The sequence below is a fragment of the Felis catus genome, chromosome X (genome assembly GCF_018350175.1).
Source record: "Felis catus isolate Fca126 chromosome X, F.catus_Fca126_mat1.0, whole genome shotgun sequence".
NCBI classification, from domain to species: domain Eukaryota; kingdom Metazoa; phylum Chordata; class Mammalia; order Carnivora; family Felidae; genus Felis; species Felis catus.
In genome coordinates, this window is record NC_058386.1 from 20280916 (window position 1) to 20299680 (window position 18765).

Sequence of the window (18765 nt, forward strand, 5' to 3'; positions counted from 1 at the left end):
AGAAAATCTCACAGATCCATTTAAAGAGTGTCCATCCCATTCTTGTCTTTTCTTTGCCTGAAGTAACGATTGTCCCGATATATATGTACCAAACCCAGTATCAGGTATAGCTTTTTGTGTTTTAACTGTACATAAATGGTATCATACTGTGTGTGTCATTTCATGGATTTTTTTTCACTTAACACCGTTTTTGAGGTTTATCCATTTTGTACGTGGATCTAGTTCAGCAGTTCTCAAAGTGTGCTGTAGGAATTCCCAGGGATCCTTGAGATTGTTCTGGCTGCGTTCTTGTGTGCACTGCACAAGTGCTGTACAGAGGCTGCACGACACATGATGTCATAATAGGTTGAACACAGAAGCAGTTATGGGAATCCAGCTGTTCTCTATTAAGCCTGTTTTAAAGAGGTTTGCAGAAATGTAAAATAATGCTACTCTTCACTAATTTTTTTGTTTTGAAAAACAGCTATTTTTAAATGTTATGTTTATATACCGTTGGCTTGTTAGTTTTTATGAATTCATAAATATTTTTTAAATGTTTAAGATTTAATCTCTAATGTAAATATCTATAGATAGAACCCACATAAAGAAAACCTCTTTGGGGTCCTCATTTTTTAAGAGTGTAAAAAGGGTCCTGAGACCAAGAAGTTTGAAAGCTATCAGTCTGGTTCATATATTTCAATGTATAAATACACTGTGCTTTATTTATCTTTTCTTACGGAGGGGCCTTTATGTTTGTAGTTTTGTACAGTTTCAAACATTGCTGCTGTGAACATCCTTATACAGGGTTCTTCTCTCTGGAGATTATAGATGTAGAATTGCTACATTCAAAAGTGTGCGTTTGTCAACTTTACTGGGAATTGCCTAATCATCAAATTGTGTTCCATCTGACACTCCCACCAGCTGCGTGTGAGCCTGTATTTCTCCAGACTACTGCCAAAAGATTAGCCTTTGCAAGTTTTTCCAATCTGTTGAGTATAAATTGTGTCTCGTTGCTGTTTTCATTTTGCATTTCTTAGATTACTATTGAGGCTGAGCTTTTTGCCCCCCATATTTATTGGGCATTTGAATATTCTGTGACTTGCTTGTGCGTATCTTTGGTCCATTTTTCTATTGGATTGTTTCCTTTTTCTCATTGGTTGATGGATAGTCTTTTTATACTTTGAATACTAATGATTTGTAATTATACATCCTGAAAATACCATTTCCTAGTCTGTGGCTTTTTTTTTTTAGCTTGTTTGTGTAGGACTTCCTAAGGTGAAGGTAGTCTTCTCAGGTTTTTTTTCGTTTATGGCTTATGTTTTTGGTATCTGTAAGAAATTGTTCCCTTACCCTAAAGTCATACCCATGCTGTGTTTTTCAGATTTAGGTCTTTAATTCTTCTGGAATTTTTTTTCTCTATTGTGTGATGTAGGAATCTAATTTTATCTTTTTAATATGGATTCGTTGAGCCTTTCTGCCCCCTGATTCCTAATGAAACTCCTGAGATTTATTGTAGTCTCATGTAGACACATCCGTTTTTCGTTGGTCTCTTCTGATTTCATTGGTCTGTTTGACTCTACCACTCTGATTTAATAATGATAGCTTTATAACTAAATCTTTTTTTTTTCTTTATAATAGGTTCTTTTTCTTCAGAAATTCTAAAGCTCTTTCCTTTGTTTATTTTTGGGTCCGTTTGTCAATGTCTGTGAAAAACTGTTGGATTTTTGTAGTTCCATCAAATTTGTAGAGTAAATATATAGATACATATATGCTAAGTAGTGGAAATGGGATGATTTGAATCTGAGCATGGTCTGGTGATTTTCATAAAACTCTTGCACAACTTTTGATTTTTTTTTTTTTTTTGCTAGATACTACACAGTTCTTATTGTGAATAGGATTTTGTTACTAATTAATATTTTTATTTAGTTACTGCTAATGCATAGCGAACACTGCAGACTTAAATGTATTGATCATGTAACCTTGCTGATCTTCTCTCTTACTATGTTTTATAGATTATGAGATGCCCTTTTCCCCTCTACATTTTAGCATTTCTGAAATCAAAATAGGTTTTTAGTAGACGTAGATCACCATATAAACACTGTTGTTCAAGCAGTCGTCCGATGCAGTTATTATTGCCTACACGTGCACATACTTGGTCAGGACTCTTCATTTTGTCCCCACTTAAATGAGCGTGTACCCTGTGGTGTTATTTCATGCCAGACAGTACAACTGAAGGCAGAATAAATTGAGAAGTGGATGTCTGACTGGAAGGAATATCCTATAGATAATAATGGAGCATTTTAAGAAGTGCTGTATCACCAACGCTTTTTTGACAGAGGGCAATATTGTTGAGAAAGACTGACTGGCTTTGAGTAGAAGAGCAATCCGTGGTAGGACCCTGAATGTGAAGTTTTAAGAATACCCTACCAATTTCTTTTTGCTTCTACTTTTCTATGTATGTGCAGGATCTGATAAAATACGTCTAAGTCTAAAAGAATGGCCTCAATCTAAATTGAACATTCTAAATAACAAAGTACGGCATCAGTTTGTCAGGGTTTTTGTTTTTGTTTTTTTGTATGTAAAACAAGGATGCAACTTCTTGTTGGTAGTATCTTTAGATTCACTGAAATGTGTGAGTAATAATAGTTGCTAATTCTTTTATATTTTCTAAGTAGTTGTATGTGAATAATGAAGGTTTTGTTTCTTCTTTTCCATGACTTTTCTGCCTCGTGTCTCTTTTTTTATTTTTCTTGGAACTGCATTGACCGATGCCTTTAGCACAGTGTTGAATGGAAGCATTGATAGCAGGCATCCTTGTCTAGGTACTTTAATGGAGTGCTTCTAATATTTTATCATCAAATACCATACCGTATTGATTTGTTTTTGGACGGGCTAGTTATTATTTATTAGTTTATCTTCTTATCATTTCAGAGTTTTCGTCACGAACAGGAGTTGATTTTTTTAGTGCTTTTGCCGCATCTGTCGGTGTGATAAATTGCATTAATAGATTTCTTATTTTAAACTGTCTTTGGATTCCCTGGATATTGGCATCCCTTTGTCATTGCCATGTACCTGTCTATTTTGATGTAGTCTTTGTTTTGTTTTGATAACAAGGTTATGCTAACTTGATAAGATGAATTATTTTTTTGAAACAACTTGTATTTAATAGAGGTACTATGTTTCTTGAAAGTTAGAATTCATGTCTAACTCATGTCTAATTGATGTCTTTTCTGATTTGGTTTTTAATATAGTAATACTTTCATGGTGATAAGTCATTTTGGCTTTTCTTTTTTTTGTTTATTTATACAGAATGAACAATATTCCAGAAAAATACACATTTTCCAATATATTGGTATAAAATACAGGCTTCTCTAATGACTTTAAAATATTGATTTCATTTATTTCTTTTCTTTCTGATCAGTACTACCAGTAACTTGATTGTATTATTAAGGCTTTCCAAATAGTTCTTTTATTGATCCTTGCTCTTCCTGCCAATATGATTAATATTTCTTTCACTCTGTTTTATTTGCATTTATTCTGATATTTTAAATTTTTAAGTTGAAGATTTAGCTCATTAATATTTAATCTGTGCTCTTATATGCCTTTAAGACTATAAATTTCCCTCTGAACTATAACCAGATGCTGTGATTTTGACGTGAATTAATTTTTATTATTTAGTTCTAAATATATTGTGATTTTCATAATTTTCTTATTGCCCACTGAATTTTTTAGAACTTTGTTTTCAAATTTATGGGATTCTTTTTTCCCCTGTTTTATCGCGGGACATTTTTGATTTTACTGCATTATAATTGGGGAGCATTGATTGATATGCAAAAATTAATTGTATTTGTCTATACTAACAATAAACAATTTGAAAATCGAATTTAAAAGCCAGTACCTATCACTCAGCTGTAAAAAAAGAGAATGAAATCTTGCCATTTGCAATGACATGGATGGAGCTAGAGAGTGTTATGCTAAGTGAAATAAGTCCGTCAAAGACAGATACCATATGATCTAACTCATAAGTGGAATTTAAGAAACAAAACAAATAAGCAAAGGGGAAAGAGAGAAAGAGAGGCAAACCGAGAAACAGACTCTAAACTGTAGAGAACAAACTGATAGTTACCTGAGGGGATGGGTTAAATAGATGATCGGGATTAAGGAGTGCACTTGTGGTGAAGTAGCATGTGTTGTATGGAAGTGTTGAATCACTGTATCGTGCACCTGAAACTAACACTGCACTGTATGTTAACTGGAATTTAAATAAAAACATACTGGGCTACCTGGGTGGCTCAGTCTGTTAAGCGTCTGACTCTTGGTTTCGGCTCAGGTTGTGATCTCACGGTTTGTGAGTTTGAGCCCCACGTTGGGCTCTGTGCTGTCAATCTCCTGGTTGGGATTCTCTGTCTTGCTGTATCTCTCTGCCTCTCCCCTGTTCGTGTTCTCTCTTTGTCTCAAAAGTAAATAAATAATACTGTAAAAAAATAAATAAATAAAAATTTTACTAAGATCTTTAGCAAAATGCCTTACTAAGAACTTAATGAAGAATTAAAATAATGGGAAATAACAGAGTTTATGGATGAGAAGTGTCAATATTATATAAAGACATCAGTTATGATATATAGAGATTTGATGGAATGCCAATCAAAATACCAACAGGACTTTTTTTTTTTTTGGATATACCAGTTCTCAAATTTATGTGGAAATGTTAAGGGCCAGGGATAGCAAAGACAATCTTGAATAAAAAGTTGGAAGACATACCCTACTATGTATCGAAGTTTATTATAAAATTATAGTGATTAAAACAGTGGGCACAAAGCTAGATTGATCAGTGGAATAGAATAGTCTGAAAGTAGACCTACATATATAAGGTCACCTGATTTACAACAACAGTGTATTGGGATTTGGATTGAATGTAGAGGTTAATTAAGGGAAAATTGATACTATTGACTCATCATACTGAAAAGCAAGATTTTTTAAAAGTTTTTATTTAAATTCCAGTTGGTTAAATAATAGAATATAGTATTTCAGGTGTATAATACAGTAATTTCCCATACAAATCCATACAACACCTAGTGCTTATCACAACAAGTGTGCTCCTTAATCCCCATCACCTGTGTAACCCACCCCTGCACCCACCTTCCCTTTGGTAATCATTAGTTTGGTCTAATAGTTAAGAGTCTGTTTCTTGTTTGCCTCACCACCCCCCCATTTGTTTCATTTCTTAAATTCTTAAATATGAATGAAATCATATGGTATTTGTCTTTCTCTGACTTAATTTGCTCAGCATATACTCTCTAGCTCTGTTCATGTCATTGCGAATGTCAAGATTTCATTCTTTTCTATGACTTAGTAATATTCCCTTGTATATATATTCACATCTTCTTTATTCATCAGTCAGTGGACACTTGAGCTGTTTGCATAATTTGGTTATTGTAGATAATGCTGCTGTAAACATGGGAATACATGTATCCCTTTGAATTAGTATTTTCGTATTCGGGTAAGTACTCACGAATGTGATTGCTGGATCATAGGGTAGTTCTGTTTTTAACTTTTTGAGGAACCTCCATACTGTTTTCCAGAGTGGCTATACCAGTTTGCATTCCCACCAACAGTGCAAGAGTGTTCCCCTTTCTCCACGTCATCACCAGTACCTGTTGTTTCTTGTGTTATTGATTTTAGCCATTCTGACAGGTGTGAGGTGCTGTCTCATTGTGGTGTTGATTTGCATTTTCCTGGTGATGAATGATGTTGAGCATCTTTTCATGGGTCTGTTGGCTATCCGTGCGTCATCTTTGGAAAAGTGTCTTCATGTCTTCTACTCATTTTTAAATTGGGTTATTTGTTTTTTGGGTGTTGAGTTGTATAAGTTTTTTATATATTATGGGTACTAATCCTTTATTAGGTTTGTCACTTGCAGATATCTTCTCCCATTCCATGGGTTGCCTTTTAGCTTTGCTGGTTGTTTCCTTTGCCATGTAGAACTTTTTATTTTGATGAAGTCTCTACAGTTTAATTTTGCTTTTGTTTCTCTTGCCTCAGAAGACATATCTAGAAAGAAGTTGCTGTGGCCCATGTCAAAGAGGTACTACTGCCTGTGTTGTCCTTTAGGATTTTTGTGATTTCAGGTCTCACATTTAGGTCTTGTATCTATTTTGCATTTCTTTTTGGGTTTGGCGTAAGAAAGTGGTCCTGTTTCATTCTTCTTCATGTTGCTGTCCAGTTTTCTCAACACCATTTGTTGAAAAGACTATCTTTTTCCCATTGGATATCCTTTCCTGTTTTGTCAAAGATTAGCTGACAATGTAGTTGTGGATTTGAAGAGCAAGATTGGTTTCTTTATAGATCTGTGTTTTTTAATTTATTTTTTATTTTATTTTATTTTTAAAAATTTTTTGATGTTTATTTTTGAGAGAGAGAGACAGAGTGTGAGTGGGGGAGGAAAGGAGAGAGAGGGAGACACAGAATCTGAAGCAGGCTCCAGGCTCTGAGCTGTCAGCACAGAGCCCGACGCGGGGCTCGAACTCACAAACTGCGAGATCATGACCTGAGCCGAAGTCGGACACTTAACCGATTGAGCCACCCAGGCACCCCTATCTGTGTTTTTTAAAATGGAAACATCTTCTTTATTTTTTTTGAGAGAGTGAGTGTGAGTGGGGGAGGGGCAGAGAGAGAGAGGGAGAGAATCCTAAGCAGACTTCGCACTGTCAGTGCAGAGCCTGCTGTCGGGCTCGAAGCCATGAACTACAAGATCATGACCTGAGAGGAAACCAGGAGTCAGACGCTTAACAGACTGAGCCACCCAGGCGCCCCTATTTGTGTTTTTTAACCCCACTTAGAGTTTTCAAGTATTTTTATCAATGGGATTTAAATGTGTTACGTAGGAAAGCTTTTGTCTTCAAGTATATTAATTTTCTACCAGCACAGTTTATGAAATCATACTGATAGTAATTTTTCAGTTGATTCTTTTGGATTTCCTAGATAGATCATGTATAAATAAGTCTAATTCTTTCAAATAATAATTATATTTTGCATTTTATTATCTTACCTAATCATATTGGCTGTAAGTTCCCATATAATCTTAATAAGAGTGATAATGGGTATCCTTGTCTTAATTGACTTTAGAAGAAATACTTTTAGTGTTTTACCTTAGTTTTAATCCATGCCTTTTTGTATAAATTGATACATCATTCTCTTATCCAAAAACACATGTTGTAACATGAACTAGTTTAAGATTTGCATATACTTCTTTGTTGTTTATAATTTATAAAATTGTTATAAGATTCACCCTTTAAAAATGTACAGTTGGGTGGTTTTTATTAAATTCAAAGGTGTGAAATCATCACCACTAATTTTAGGATGTTTTATCACCCCCAAAAGAAACCTTGTGTCCATTAGCAATCACTACCCCCACCCCCCACCCCTGACAACCACTAATCTACTTTCCATTTTTATGTATTTGCCTATTCTTGACATTTATTATGTGTTTTTTTTGTGTTTGGCCTCTTTGACTTAGCATATTCTTTCCAGGGATCATCCATGTTGTAGCATGTATTTGTATTTCATTCCTATTGTATTTTTTAACTGTTAAAATGTTTTTCTATTCCAATTTGAATAGCCTTAAGTAAAAAAAATAGATGTTCTCAGAGTATGGGAAATTAAAAAGGGACAAAAAAAGGCATCCTAACTCATTGTTTAAAATTATTTCTACCCTGTCGAAACCTGGAGAGAATACTACCAAAAACAAAATAACAACAAAAGAAATGGATGTTGAATTTCAACTTTTTGGCATCTGTTGAGAAAATTAGGTTTTTCCTTTTTTAACTTGTTAATTCAGGCCATTATTTGGCTCTGTCTTTGAATTCTAGACTAACCATGCTTTGTCAAGGTGCATGTGCATGAGTGAGCGCATACATATTTTTTACAAGATGGATCACATTTACAAACAAGTCACTTGGGATTCATAATTAATCAAATTTGTAGTTTGATTACATTATTTTTGTTAGGGGTTTTAAAAATGGTAAAATTTTGTAAAAGGAATCAAGAAAGCTTTTCTCCTCTGTCCTGGCATAGCTCAGATAGCTTTGGGGAAAACCTAGAGCTTTTTGAAAGGGTAAGAGACAACTCTCCTTTATTAAAAAATTCTTTGCGGGGGATGGTGCCTGGGTGGCTCAGTCGGTTAAGCGTCCGACTCTTTTTTTTTTAAAAATTTTTTTTTCAACGTTTATTTATTTTGGGGACAGAGAGAGACAGAGCGTGAACGGGGGAGGGACAGAGAGAGAGGGAGACACAGAATCAGAAACAGGCTCCAGGCTCTGAGCCATCAGCCCAGAGCCCGACGCGGGGCTCGAACTCACGGACCGCGAGATCGTGACCTGGCTGAAGTCGGAAAGCGTCCGACTCTTGATCTCAGCCCAGGTCATGATTTCACAGTTCGTGGGTTTGAGCCCCACGTCGGGCTCTGCGCTGATGGTGCAGAGCCTGCTTGGGATCCTATCTCTCCTTCTCTCTGCCCCTCCCCTGCTTGTGCTCTTTCTCTGTCAAAATAAATAAATAAACTTAAAAAAAAAAATTAAAAATTTTTTTTTCCTAGGGGCACTTGGGTGGCTCAGTCGGTTAAATGTCTGACTTCAGCTCAGGTCATGATCTCACGGTTTGTGGGTTCAAGCCCCCATTGCCTCTGTGTTGACAGCTCGGAGGCTGGAGCCTGCTTCATCTTCTGTGTCGCCCTCTTTCTGCCCCTTCCCTGCTCGTTCTCTGTCTCTCTCTGTCTCTCAAAAATAAATGTTAAAAAAAAATTAAAGTTTTTTTCTCCTTAATTTCATGGTGATTGGGTTTTCCTTTATTAATGATAACATATTTCTCCTCAATATGGTAGCATGGAATTATAGAAGATTTTCTTAGAAAATTTTTATTTTCTTTGTGTTTTTTTTCTTTATCATTTCAAATGATATATGTTTGTGCTTTCAGTCCCCACTCCCTGCTTTAGATAATTATTTAGTAGTATTTTACTATCTCCCTATACTCCTGGAAAGAGCCAGGTTTGGGTTCCTTTGGGTGGGAAGTATAAATTAGCTGGCTCCTTAACTTTGTTCCAGAGAATGATCATGGAATTAATGTTGCCGATACTTAACCTGGAGCTGATACTCAGTGGAGCATGTCATTCTTAGTCATATAAGAAGCGGGTGTTCCTGCAACACAGGGGTTTGTAAAAAAAAATAAATGAGAAAAAAGTAGGTGTATTGCAAACCAGTGCCTGTGGTGTCTAGCCTGGTCTCTCTCCCTCTCTCTTTTTTTAATTATTAAAGGATTTAGTATGTTATGGGTGCAAAACATACTATTGATTGCATTGACAAAAGATCAGTATTCCCTGATTCTGCGACTGTCAATTTAAAAATTTTTTTTGTTATAGTTGTTGAAAAGCTTGGTGTTATATTCTTGCCAGTGTTTAACATGTACTGTGAACATTTGTTAGTATCATTGCTGAGTTTACAGAACCTCACAGACCCAAGGTAATGTATTTAGGAAAAGCAATTAACAAGCATATGATCATTCAGGTGAGGGAGAGTAGAGTCCATATTAGTCAAGTTGCTGTAATTTTAAAGAGTTTCATAGTTTATTAAAAATAGCTTAAAAACTATGAAGCTGTAGGGGCACCTGGGTGGCTTAGTTGGTTAAACTTCTGACTCTTGGTTTCGGCCTAGGTCTTGATCTCACAGTTGGTGAGTTTGAATTTGAGCCCCACATCGGGCTGTGTGCTGACAGTGCAGAACCTGCTTGGGATCCTCCCCCCCTTCTCTCTTTCTTTTCCTTTCTTTTTTCTTTTCTTTTTCTTTTCTTTTTTCTTTTCTTTTTTCTTTTCTTTTCTTTTCTTTTCTTTTCTTTCTTTCTTTCTTTCTTTCTTTCTTTCTTTCTTTCTTTCTTTCTTTCTTTCTCTCTGCCTGTCCCTGGCTTGCGCACGTGCGTGCTCGCTCTTTCTCAAAAAATAATAAAACTATGAAGCGGTGATACATGATTTATACAACTAGTTAATAGAAAACTAAGAAAAGCCCTTGTTAGCTTGAATGAAGTAAAATGAAAGTAAGACTGCTTTAATCCAAAAAAACCCAAATTCTAATGCATTATCAGAAAGATTTTCTAATATAAGGAGACATTACTTATTAAGAAGGAGTTTGGTAAGAAAAGCACTTACTCAGTTAACAACTTTGGGAATGATCAGTTAGTTCAAAGGGGTATTAAATGCCCAGTTTGGGGGGAAATGTCAGGTGCAAGAAAAAGGAAAAGTGGAGGAAACAGTTTCTGATAATACAAGCCTTTCTTCATGTACTGCATTTAACAGAAATTAACCTTTAAAAAAAGTCCCCCCCACCGTTTTATTTAAACTATTCCATGTACAGTATAGTTTAAATTAATTTCCACTTCATATCATGTCAGAAAACTGTCTTATCCTTTGATCACATCAAGTGTTTGACACATTCGACTCCAGTACACCTGCACCTAAAGGCAGAATACTTCATTCGAGGAAATATGTGAATTGAATTCCTGTTCAAAATCTCAGCAAAGGTTAATAAACTATTTTAAAAATGCTTTTCATGACAAAATCAAGAAGAGTGATCCAAAGAAAAGGGTTTTTATATGTTATTTTTAAATTGAAGTATAATTGACAGTGTTATATTAGTTTTACTGTGTTACGTATATTGCAGTGTATTCAGTATATGTGGTATATATTCAGTGTATTAAAATACAGTGACTCGACTTGTATATACTTTCTGAAGTAATCACCAAATCTACCTACCATCTGTCACTGTACAAAGTTATTTAATATTATTGACTGAATTCCCTATGCTGGACATTGTACCCCTCATGTCTTATTTTATAACTGAAAGCTTGTACCTTTTACTTCCCTTCCCCTATTTTGCCCATCCCCTTCCACCCCATACAGTAGATTGTTGTGTAATGAGCATGGGTTGATGAATTATTGAATGTGTTAAATGGCAGTGTTTATTTAAGGAGACTGTACCGCTTTACGTATGGAAAACTAGTTAGAAGGTATATGCATTTCCTCACGTCAAGCTACAGTCTTACAGGCAAAGGCATTTAAAAACTAGTGCTTAGTGTGGACAGCACATCAATGCAACTAGGTTCAGAAAGTACTTTGGCAACTCTTAGTCTGAGCACGAATAAGGGCTTTGGAAAAATAAGGCGGTTAGGAAGGCTTGTCATTTTAGGATCAAATTTTAATAGATGTTGAAAGTTCAAACTCTTAGACTTTAAACAAAACTGTGAAATTTATTGGCTCAAAATGATTCTATGGAAACAACTAATCTGAAACAAAACCTTGGCATTGAAATTTTGAGCAAGTGTACAAAAGTTCCAAGCAGGACAGGACACGGAAGGCCTGGGCTCTGCAATTTACAACAGCATGCATTTTCTCCTCTTCTTGTCATAGAGGGTGGGCAAGGTTGTTTGAAAACAAAGTATTCTCTTCAGGAATGGAATGTGAAATGAAGCTGTTACATTAATATTGTTAATTATATACATCTCTTTCCTTAGTTTTTGAGTATTTGATCTGTCGGGTCGATAAGAGTTGTAATTTGTCACTACTATTGATTTTTGTTTTCTGTCTCATAGTTTTTTGTTTTTATGTATTTGCATGCTGTTTTATTTGATACAAATCATAATGACTTTAAATTCAAGATAGAGTAGAGAACATACAATTTGCTTTTTTTGCCCTTTCAAAATCATATTGAGGAAGAAATAGAAAAATAAATTCAGGGAAACAAAAGAACCTGATAGGTATGTTACTTGCAAACCAAAATATGATAAATTTCTGGTTGAATAAAGCACTTGGGAATCAATTCATGGCAAAACCCTAGAGAGCTTAGTGGCCTTGTTCAGAAAGCTGGAAGGACCATCCAAAAATTATATTCTGCATTACCCCCAGTGTCAAAAGCAGGCATGTCCTAGGAGGAGCAAGCCTTGGGCACAGCCAGATAATTAAAGGTATGAAAAGCTAAGTCATTTACCTATTAGTATAGGTGTCTTCTAGTGTGGGTTTCCTCCTGAGAGAATGCCAGAAATTCAACTTTCTGATTTGCAAATTCGTCCATAGGAAATTCCAAAGTAGGTCCTGTGGGGAAAAAGGAACAGTGCTTTAGGTAGCTTGTGGCTATCCTGAGGGATGGCGGACCTCCAGTACCAGGAAGATGGGATACTTGCCCACCGTTAAAAAAAAGCCTGGCTGGTTGCATGGCTCCTTTGTCTTCCTTGGACTCATTCTTCTAGACTCTAGACTTCTAAATGTGGTCATAATTTAGGTTCATTGCAAGCGAAGATTCTCACTTGAGCTGGGTAAATATAACCTAGCTATCAGAATGTAACTCTGATTTAGATCTTCATCTACAGATATGAATGGACAACCTAGAAGAATCATGCTTTTGAGGAAAATCAGCAGCCTGAAAGAGAGGCACCAAATCCAACTGACTGAATAATGAGACAGCAGAGGAGACAGTTTAATATAGAATACAGAATTAACTTTAAATCTTCAGAGACATTTGGTAAGATACTGTATCCACTAAAAGAGAAAAGATTGCTGTGAAAAAGTTTATTTTGATATTAAAATATGACCTTTTAGATAAAATTCAGTAGATAGAGTCAAAATCAAGGTAGTAAGCTTAGAAGAAAGAGTTGAGGGGTTCTGAGAATGTAGTACAAAGAATATATGAGAGGAAAATTAAGGTAACATGGAGGCTAGTTTTAGGAGTCCTTGCATCCTACAGTAGAAATTCTAATATGAATGAACAGAGAAAATGGAAGAAAGTATAGAAACAACAGAAGAAAATTCCTTGAGTTCAAGAAAAACTCAAGCCTTTCCCCCCCCCCCCCCCCCAAGTAATCTTTATGCCCAACATGGGGCTTGACCTCACAACCCTGAGATCAAGACTTGCATGCTCTTATGACTGAGCCAGCCAGACGCACCTTAGAAGGGTTCAAGTCTTTTGATTGGAAGGGCCTGTTGGGTTCTGGATATAAGACGCCAGAGCTTGTTAGAGAGGTAGCAGTGAAAATAGAGGACTTGATGAATTTACGAGTGGCTAACGTAGAGACAAATTTAAAGGTTGAGTTGGTAAGAGAAGTGAAATAGAATTCCACACGTGAGGGGCGCCTGGGTGGCGCAGTCAGTTAAGCGTCCGACTTCAGCCAGGTCACGATCTCGCGGTCCGTGAGTTCGAGCCCCGCGTCAGGCTCTGGGCTGATGGCTCAGAGCCTGGAGCCTGTTTCCGATTCTGTGTCTCCCTCTCTCTCTGCCCGTCCCCCGTTCATGCTCTGTCTCTCTCTGTCCCAAAAATAAATAAACGTTGAATTCCACACGTGAAAATTAGGTATCCGGGGACACGTGGATTGGGCTCAGTTGGTTAACTGTCCATCTCTTGATTTGAGCTCAGGTCATGATCTTAGAGTTCAGTTTGAAAGATCGAGCCCTGTGTCGGGCTCTGAACTGACAGGAGCCGGCTTGGGATTCTTTTTCCCTCTGGCCCTCCCCCACTCACATGAACGAACTCTGTCAAAATCAATGAATATTAAAAAAAGAGAGAGAAGAAAATTAGGTATCTGAAGAAATGGCCAACATCAAACAACATGGGGGAAAAATTGGAAAGAAATGTAACTTAAGAGAGAAGATTTAAATGTAAATTTTCACCAGTTCCACTTTCACTGTAAGAAAAATTCTGTTAGGGGTACCTGGCTGGCTCAATTGATAGAGCATGTGACTTTTGAACTCAGGGTCAGGAGTTGGAGCCCCACGTTGTGGGTAGAGTTTACTTAAATAATAATAATAAGAATAATTCTTTTAGAGACAGATCAGGTTTTTGCCTTTCCTGCAGCTTGAGTAATTTCATCTACAATGTGTAAGTACAACTCGTTCTCTGAGTTTGACTTAGGGAGAGGGACTAGAGTTGAGTCATAAAATTAAAAGGCAGTGAGTTTCTGGGAGGCCGAAAGCAGAAAAGTAATTACTGTATGCGTATTAGCTGCAAAAAGCGAAGTTATATGTAAGCACCCTTTTAACTTGCCCATGAGGGAGATCATCAAAGTGTCTAGGCATCAAGAGATCCACAAGGGAAATGTCCTATATTCATTATCACTAATTTAAGATCGATAAATACCCTTGCTATACCTATTAACTTGGTATGGTATTTTTATTGTTTTATTTTAAGGAATGAAAGAAAGTTTTTGTGAATTTCCTGAGTTTCTCTCAACCCATGATTTCCCTTAAAACTGTCTGTTTTTCTATTGTGAATTCTTCCACACCGTGTTTAGGATCATGACTTCTGCAACTGGGAAGGGAATATTTTACCCAGCTTGAGGTAGAGTGGGGTCCCAGAAGTATTTTGAGGACATTTGATAATCACAAAATGTTAGTATGTCTCCACAAATTGTTAGTCTTGGTTCTGTGAACTATTCTGGTTTGAATTCTCCAAATTCAAGTGATCTCTGGGCTTGGTTCTTGCAGCAAAGGTAGGAACAATTTCAGTTACATTATTTGTGCCTGTTCCCTACTCTCACTCAGACTTTATCACAGTCCTGAGAACTCTTGTGAGTAGGTTCTGTTCTAAGAACATTGGTTTCATTCTGGTTGTCAGAATTACTTCTAACCACATAGGGGTTACACAGTTGAAGGACAGTCATCTCTGCTTAGAAGTAAAAACACGTTTTTTCCTCGTTGGAATTTTTGTAATGACAAAATAGAAGGAAAATGAAGCAATCAAAACTGTTTTAACAATTACTGCTCACCTAAGTCAAAATAAGGTGAGTGGATTACCCTCCATTTGGGCCAGAGTATCTGTTAGAAAATAAATGGAGGGGCGCCTGGGTGGTTCAGTCGGTTGATCGTCCGGCTCTTGACTTCAGCTCGGGTTTGTGGGTTCGAGAACCACATCAGGCTCCCTTCTGACAGCGTGTGGAGCTTGCTTGAGATTCTCTCTTCCTCCCTCTGCCCCTCCCCAGCTCTTTTGGTGGGGGGAGGGTGCGTGCGCGCGCTCTCTCTCTCTCTCTCTCTCTCTCTCTCTCTCCATAAGTAAACTTAAAGAGAAACGGATATGATATAAAATGATGGGAATAAATAGCGCGTAAGTCTGTTGTGGTAGCTAGGGTTAGTATTTTAGAGCACCTTTCATATGGGGGAAGTGCGAAGCTTTCTGAGCAAGGGAGTGCCCTGATACAAAGCAGGGCTTTCATCCCTTGGGGGGGGGGGGGGATCGGGAAATAGGAAGCTGAATGGTGACAGTGGGAATAAAAAGACAGGCACAGATTCCTGAGAGGTTGTGGAGAAGAAATGAAGGTCTGACAACCTGACTGAATTTAAGCAGGGAGGAAGGAAAAGGCCATAGCGGTCATGTCAGGAGAAAGCAGAGTCCTATCCTGGTGAAAATAGTCCGCAGAGGGTCTGGTGGGAGTGTTAGGTGCTGCCCTTAGCGTGTGGACTTGAGGACTCACCTCTGTGTAAATGGTAGTTGAGACGGTGGCATAAAAGTGGAAGGCAGAGGGCTGGGCAAGGCTGCGGTGAGGAGCCAGAAGGCAGAGTAGCCAGTGGCCGGGAAGGTGGAAAGAACACTGAGGAAGGAGAGAGCTTCAGAACCTGGGGGATTGATTATCTGTCAGACTCTGAGAGAAAAGCGCAAGAGGATGAATACCCAGCACAGGAGTTCGTGTGCAGCTTGAGAATCCTTAGAGCTGATGGGGTTGGGTTTATGTAGGGAAATTGGTAGGAGGGCCCTTAATACCTTAACAAATGCTGTTTATTGCCCTCTTAATTGGATTAATTTCGAGTAGTAGTATAGCGTTATGTTTAGAAGATTAATTTACAGTTTATCATTTTGTAATTACATTGTTAAATTGGGAAGAAGAGAAAGCATTATGGCCGGGGTGATTTTAATGGGGAGAGAGCAGTTGGCAACTTTTTCAAAGCATGTACAAGTTTCCATTTTTCAGAGTTGAAAATTGTTTTGTTGTTTTCAAGAAATTTGTTTTTAATGTTTGCTTATTTTTGAGAGAGAGGGGGACACAGAATCTGAAGCAGGCTCCGGGCTCTGAGCTATCAGCACAGAGCCGGACACAGGGCCCGAACCCACGAACTGTGAGATCGTGACCTGAGCCGAAGTCGGATGCTTGACCAACTGAGCCACCTAGGCGCCCCTGTTGTTCTTTTTAATTTGAAGCATTTTGAATAAATAACATGAAACATGTCCTTCCTTGAAAATGAATAGAAAGGTTCTCAGAGTTGATATGTTGAAAATTAATTTATTACATTAATGTTATTTGAGTTTCTAATGGGTATATAAATAAGAAATATTTATATGTAAGTTTAGCGTCTGAAAATAAGATCTATATAAGTAAATAGTTATTTATGGCAAACAGGTAAACTCAGAGAAAAATGGTAAAAGTGCCGGAGAAATTCAGAGGAGGGAAAGATTATTTTCAGCTTTTTCTTTAAAAAAAAACTTTTTTTAATGTTTATTTTCAAGAGGCAGAGAAAGACTGAGTGCGAGTGAGGGAGGGGCAGAGAGAGGGGGAGACCCAGAATCCATGGCAGGCTCCAGGCTCTGAGCTGTCAGCATGGAGCCAGATGCGGGGCTCAAACCCACCAACCATGCGATCATGACCTGAGCCGAAGCTGGACGCTTAACCCACCCAGGTGCCCCTCAGCTTTTTCTTTTTTTGTGGGGGAAAGGATTTGGGGGAAAGGTGTTCTAGGTAGAAGAAACCCTGAGCTCAGTGTAGAGTTGGGGTCTTATGAGGACACTGGACATTTTTGTTTGGCTGAAGTGTGTGTGTGTGTGTGCATGCATGCGAGGTACTTGAAGGGAAGGTAGGGGACAGAATGAGGGAAAGATTGTTTAGGTATGGAATTTAGAAGATGGCAAGAGTGTGAACTTTATTTGGAAGCAGCAGGGAGCCATTAAACATTTTTGAACCAAGGAATGACGTCATCTAGCTGATGCTTTAGAAAAATGACTCTTGGAGCATCTGGTTGGCTCCGTTGGAAGAGCATGCGACTCTTGATCTTGGGGTCATGAGTTTGAGCCCCACGTTGGGTGTAGAGATTACTAAAATAAATACACTTAAATAAAAAAAAGAAAAAGGGCTCTTGTTTCTGTTATTTGAAATTTTAGTAAGAAGCTTTCACCACTTACATCATCAGTGAAAAATGATAAAGGTAAAAGAAAGATGTCTAATAGTACCATTTAGGCAGATGAGAAAGAGAAAGTAGAGAGATAAGGAAATCAGTGGGGGAGGAGGTTTCTGTAATACTTAGAACATGAGTAAACCACAATCCCTGATTAGCGATTAGTGCTAGAGAGCGTATTCTTTAATTGGTTAAGTTTTTTATTGTTGTAGGTTTGGGCTTAAGTAGAAAAGGGAACATTAAGGTTACTGGGATGTCTTGCAAAAACCCCAGGCAGACAAGGTCCTGTAGCTGTACTTCGGAAAAGTCTAGAACCAGGAGCTAAAAAGCTTTTGGTAAACTTCCCCTCCCTGGTCCTTCTACTTTGTTTCTCAGGGCATTCACTGGATTCTATTTATTTTTTATTTGTAAATGTGATCTCACTAGTCTAAGCAGTAGTTGGAAATGGCCTTTCTCAAGCTCCTGTGTTACAGCAAGGGTGGGTGATGGCAGTGGGGAGAAGACTGATTGACCCTTGCTCATGGTTTCAGATTCTCAGGGATAGGACTTTGATTTTATTGTGCTCAAAGATGAACTAATTTTTACCATTTTGTAGCTAGTGCCAGTCAACTCTGGCCAGGAGAGTATAAATACACTGTGGAAATTTACTCACCTAGATTGGATGGTCAGTTAAGGGAGGTCAATGTAGGGGGCGCCTGGGTGGCTCAGTTGGTTAAGCCACTGAGTCCTGATTTCTGCTTAGGTCATGATCTCGAGGTTCGTGAGATCAAGCCCCGAGTGGGGCTCTGCGCTAATAGCGTGGAGCTGCTTGGGATTCTTTCTCTCCCTCTTTCTCTTTCCCTCCCTCCCCTCATGCTGTCTCTCTCTCTGTGTCTCGCAAAGTCAATAAATAAACTTAAAAAAAAAAGAGAGAGGTCAATGTAAGTTAGGCAGAATTCCCAAAGGCTGTTTATTACTACAGTTACACGTTTTGGATATTTACGGTGGTTTAATGTACTGGTTGAAAGATAGACTACATTAAGTATAGAGAAGCAGTATGAAAATCGTGCAGAAATTTCCCCCCAGTAAGCTGTAGAGTGTGTTTTGGTTGAACTTTAATAAACCTCTTTACCCTTGTGGGAATATGGGGTGTATATATGGACTGAGAGGAGACGAGAGTGTTGGGGTACTGGAAATGTTCCAGATCTTGGTCTGGGTTGTATAGTGATTATACAGGTTTATGCATGTGTAAGAATTTATCAGGATTTATATACTTGATGTATGTAAGGAGTATCTCAGTTAAAAAAACTAGGCGCCGCCGACTTGTTCATCTGCCTTGCCTTGTCCTATAGATGCCCATATGTCACTGGACAGCAGTTAAGTTAGTTCCCTTTTGTTTTAGAGAGAGACATTTTTGATAGATGTTCATCTCTCACATAATTTCGAGTGCTTCAGAAATAAATCACAGTGAAATTTTTAATACATGATACAAAAAAAGTCATGCTTGGTTTCCTTTTTTTCTGCTTTAGGAGCTGTGACTGATGAGAATCAAAGGCCATGGATGAAGATGGACTTGAATTACAACCACAAGAGCCAAACTCGTTTTTTGATGCAACAGGTAT

General features: G+C 37.7%; 1 protein-coding gene across 6 annotated transcripts in view; it reads left to right on the forward strand.

Annotated features, from left to right (window-relative positions):
• ZFX (zinc finger protein X-linked) overlaps positions 1-18765 on the forward strand; it is a 56022-nt gene that overhangs the window by 5207 nt on the left and 32050 nt on the right. For 5 of the 6 annotated variants that reach the window (XM_023249490.2, XM_023249493.2, XM_023249489.2 and 2 more), the window contains one exon: positions 18673-18761. In XM_023249490.2, the coding sequence (XP_023105258.1) occupies positions 18701-18761 (61 nt within the window). In that variant the 5' untranslated portion in view covers positions 18673-18700. Of the gene's footprint in view, positions 1-12384; positions 12537-18672; positions 18762-18765 lie in introns of those variants that run through there. The other variant, XM_019823670.3, reaches the window with a different exon arrangement.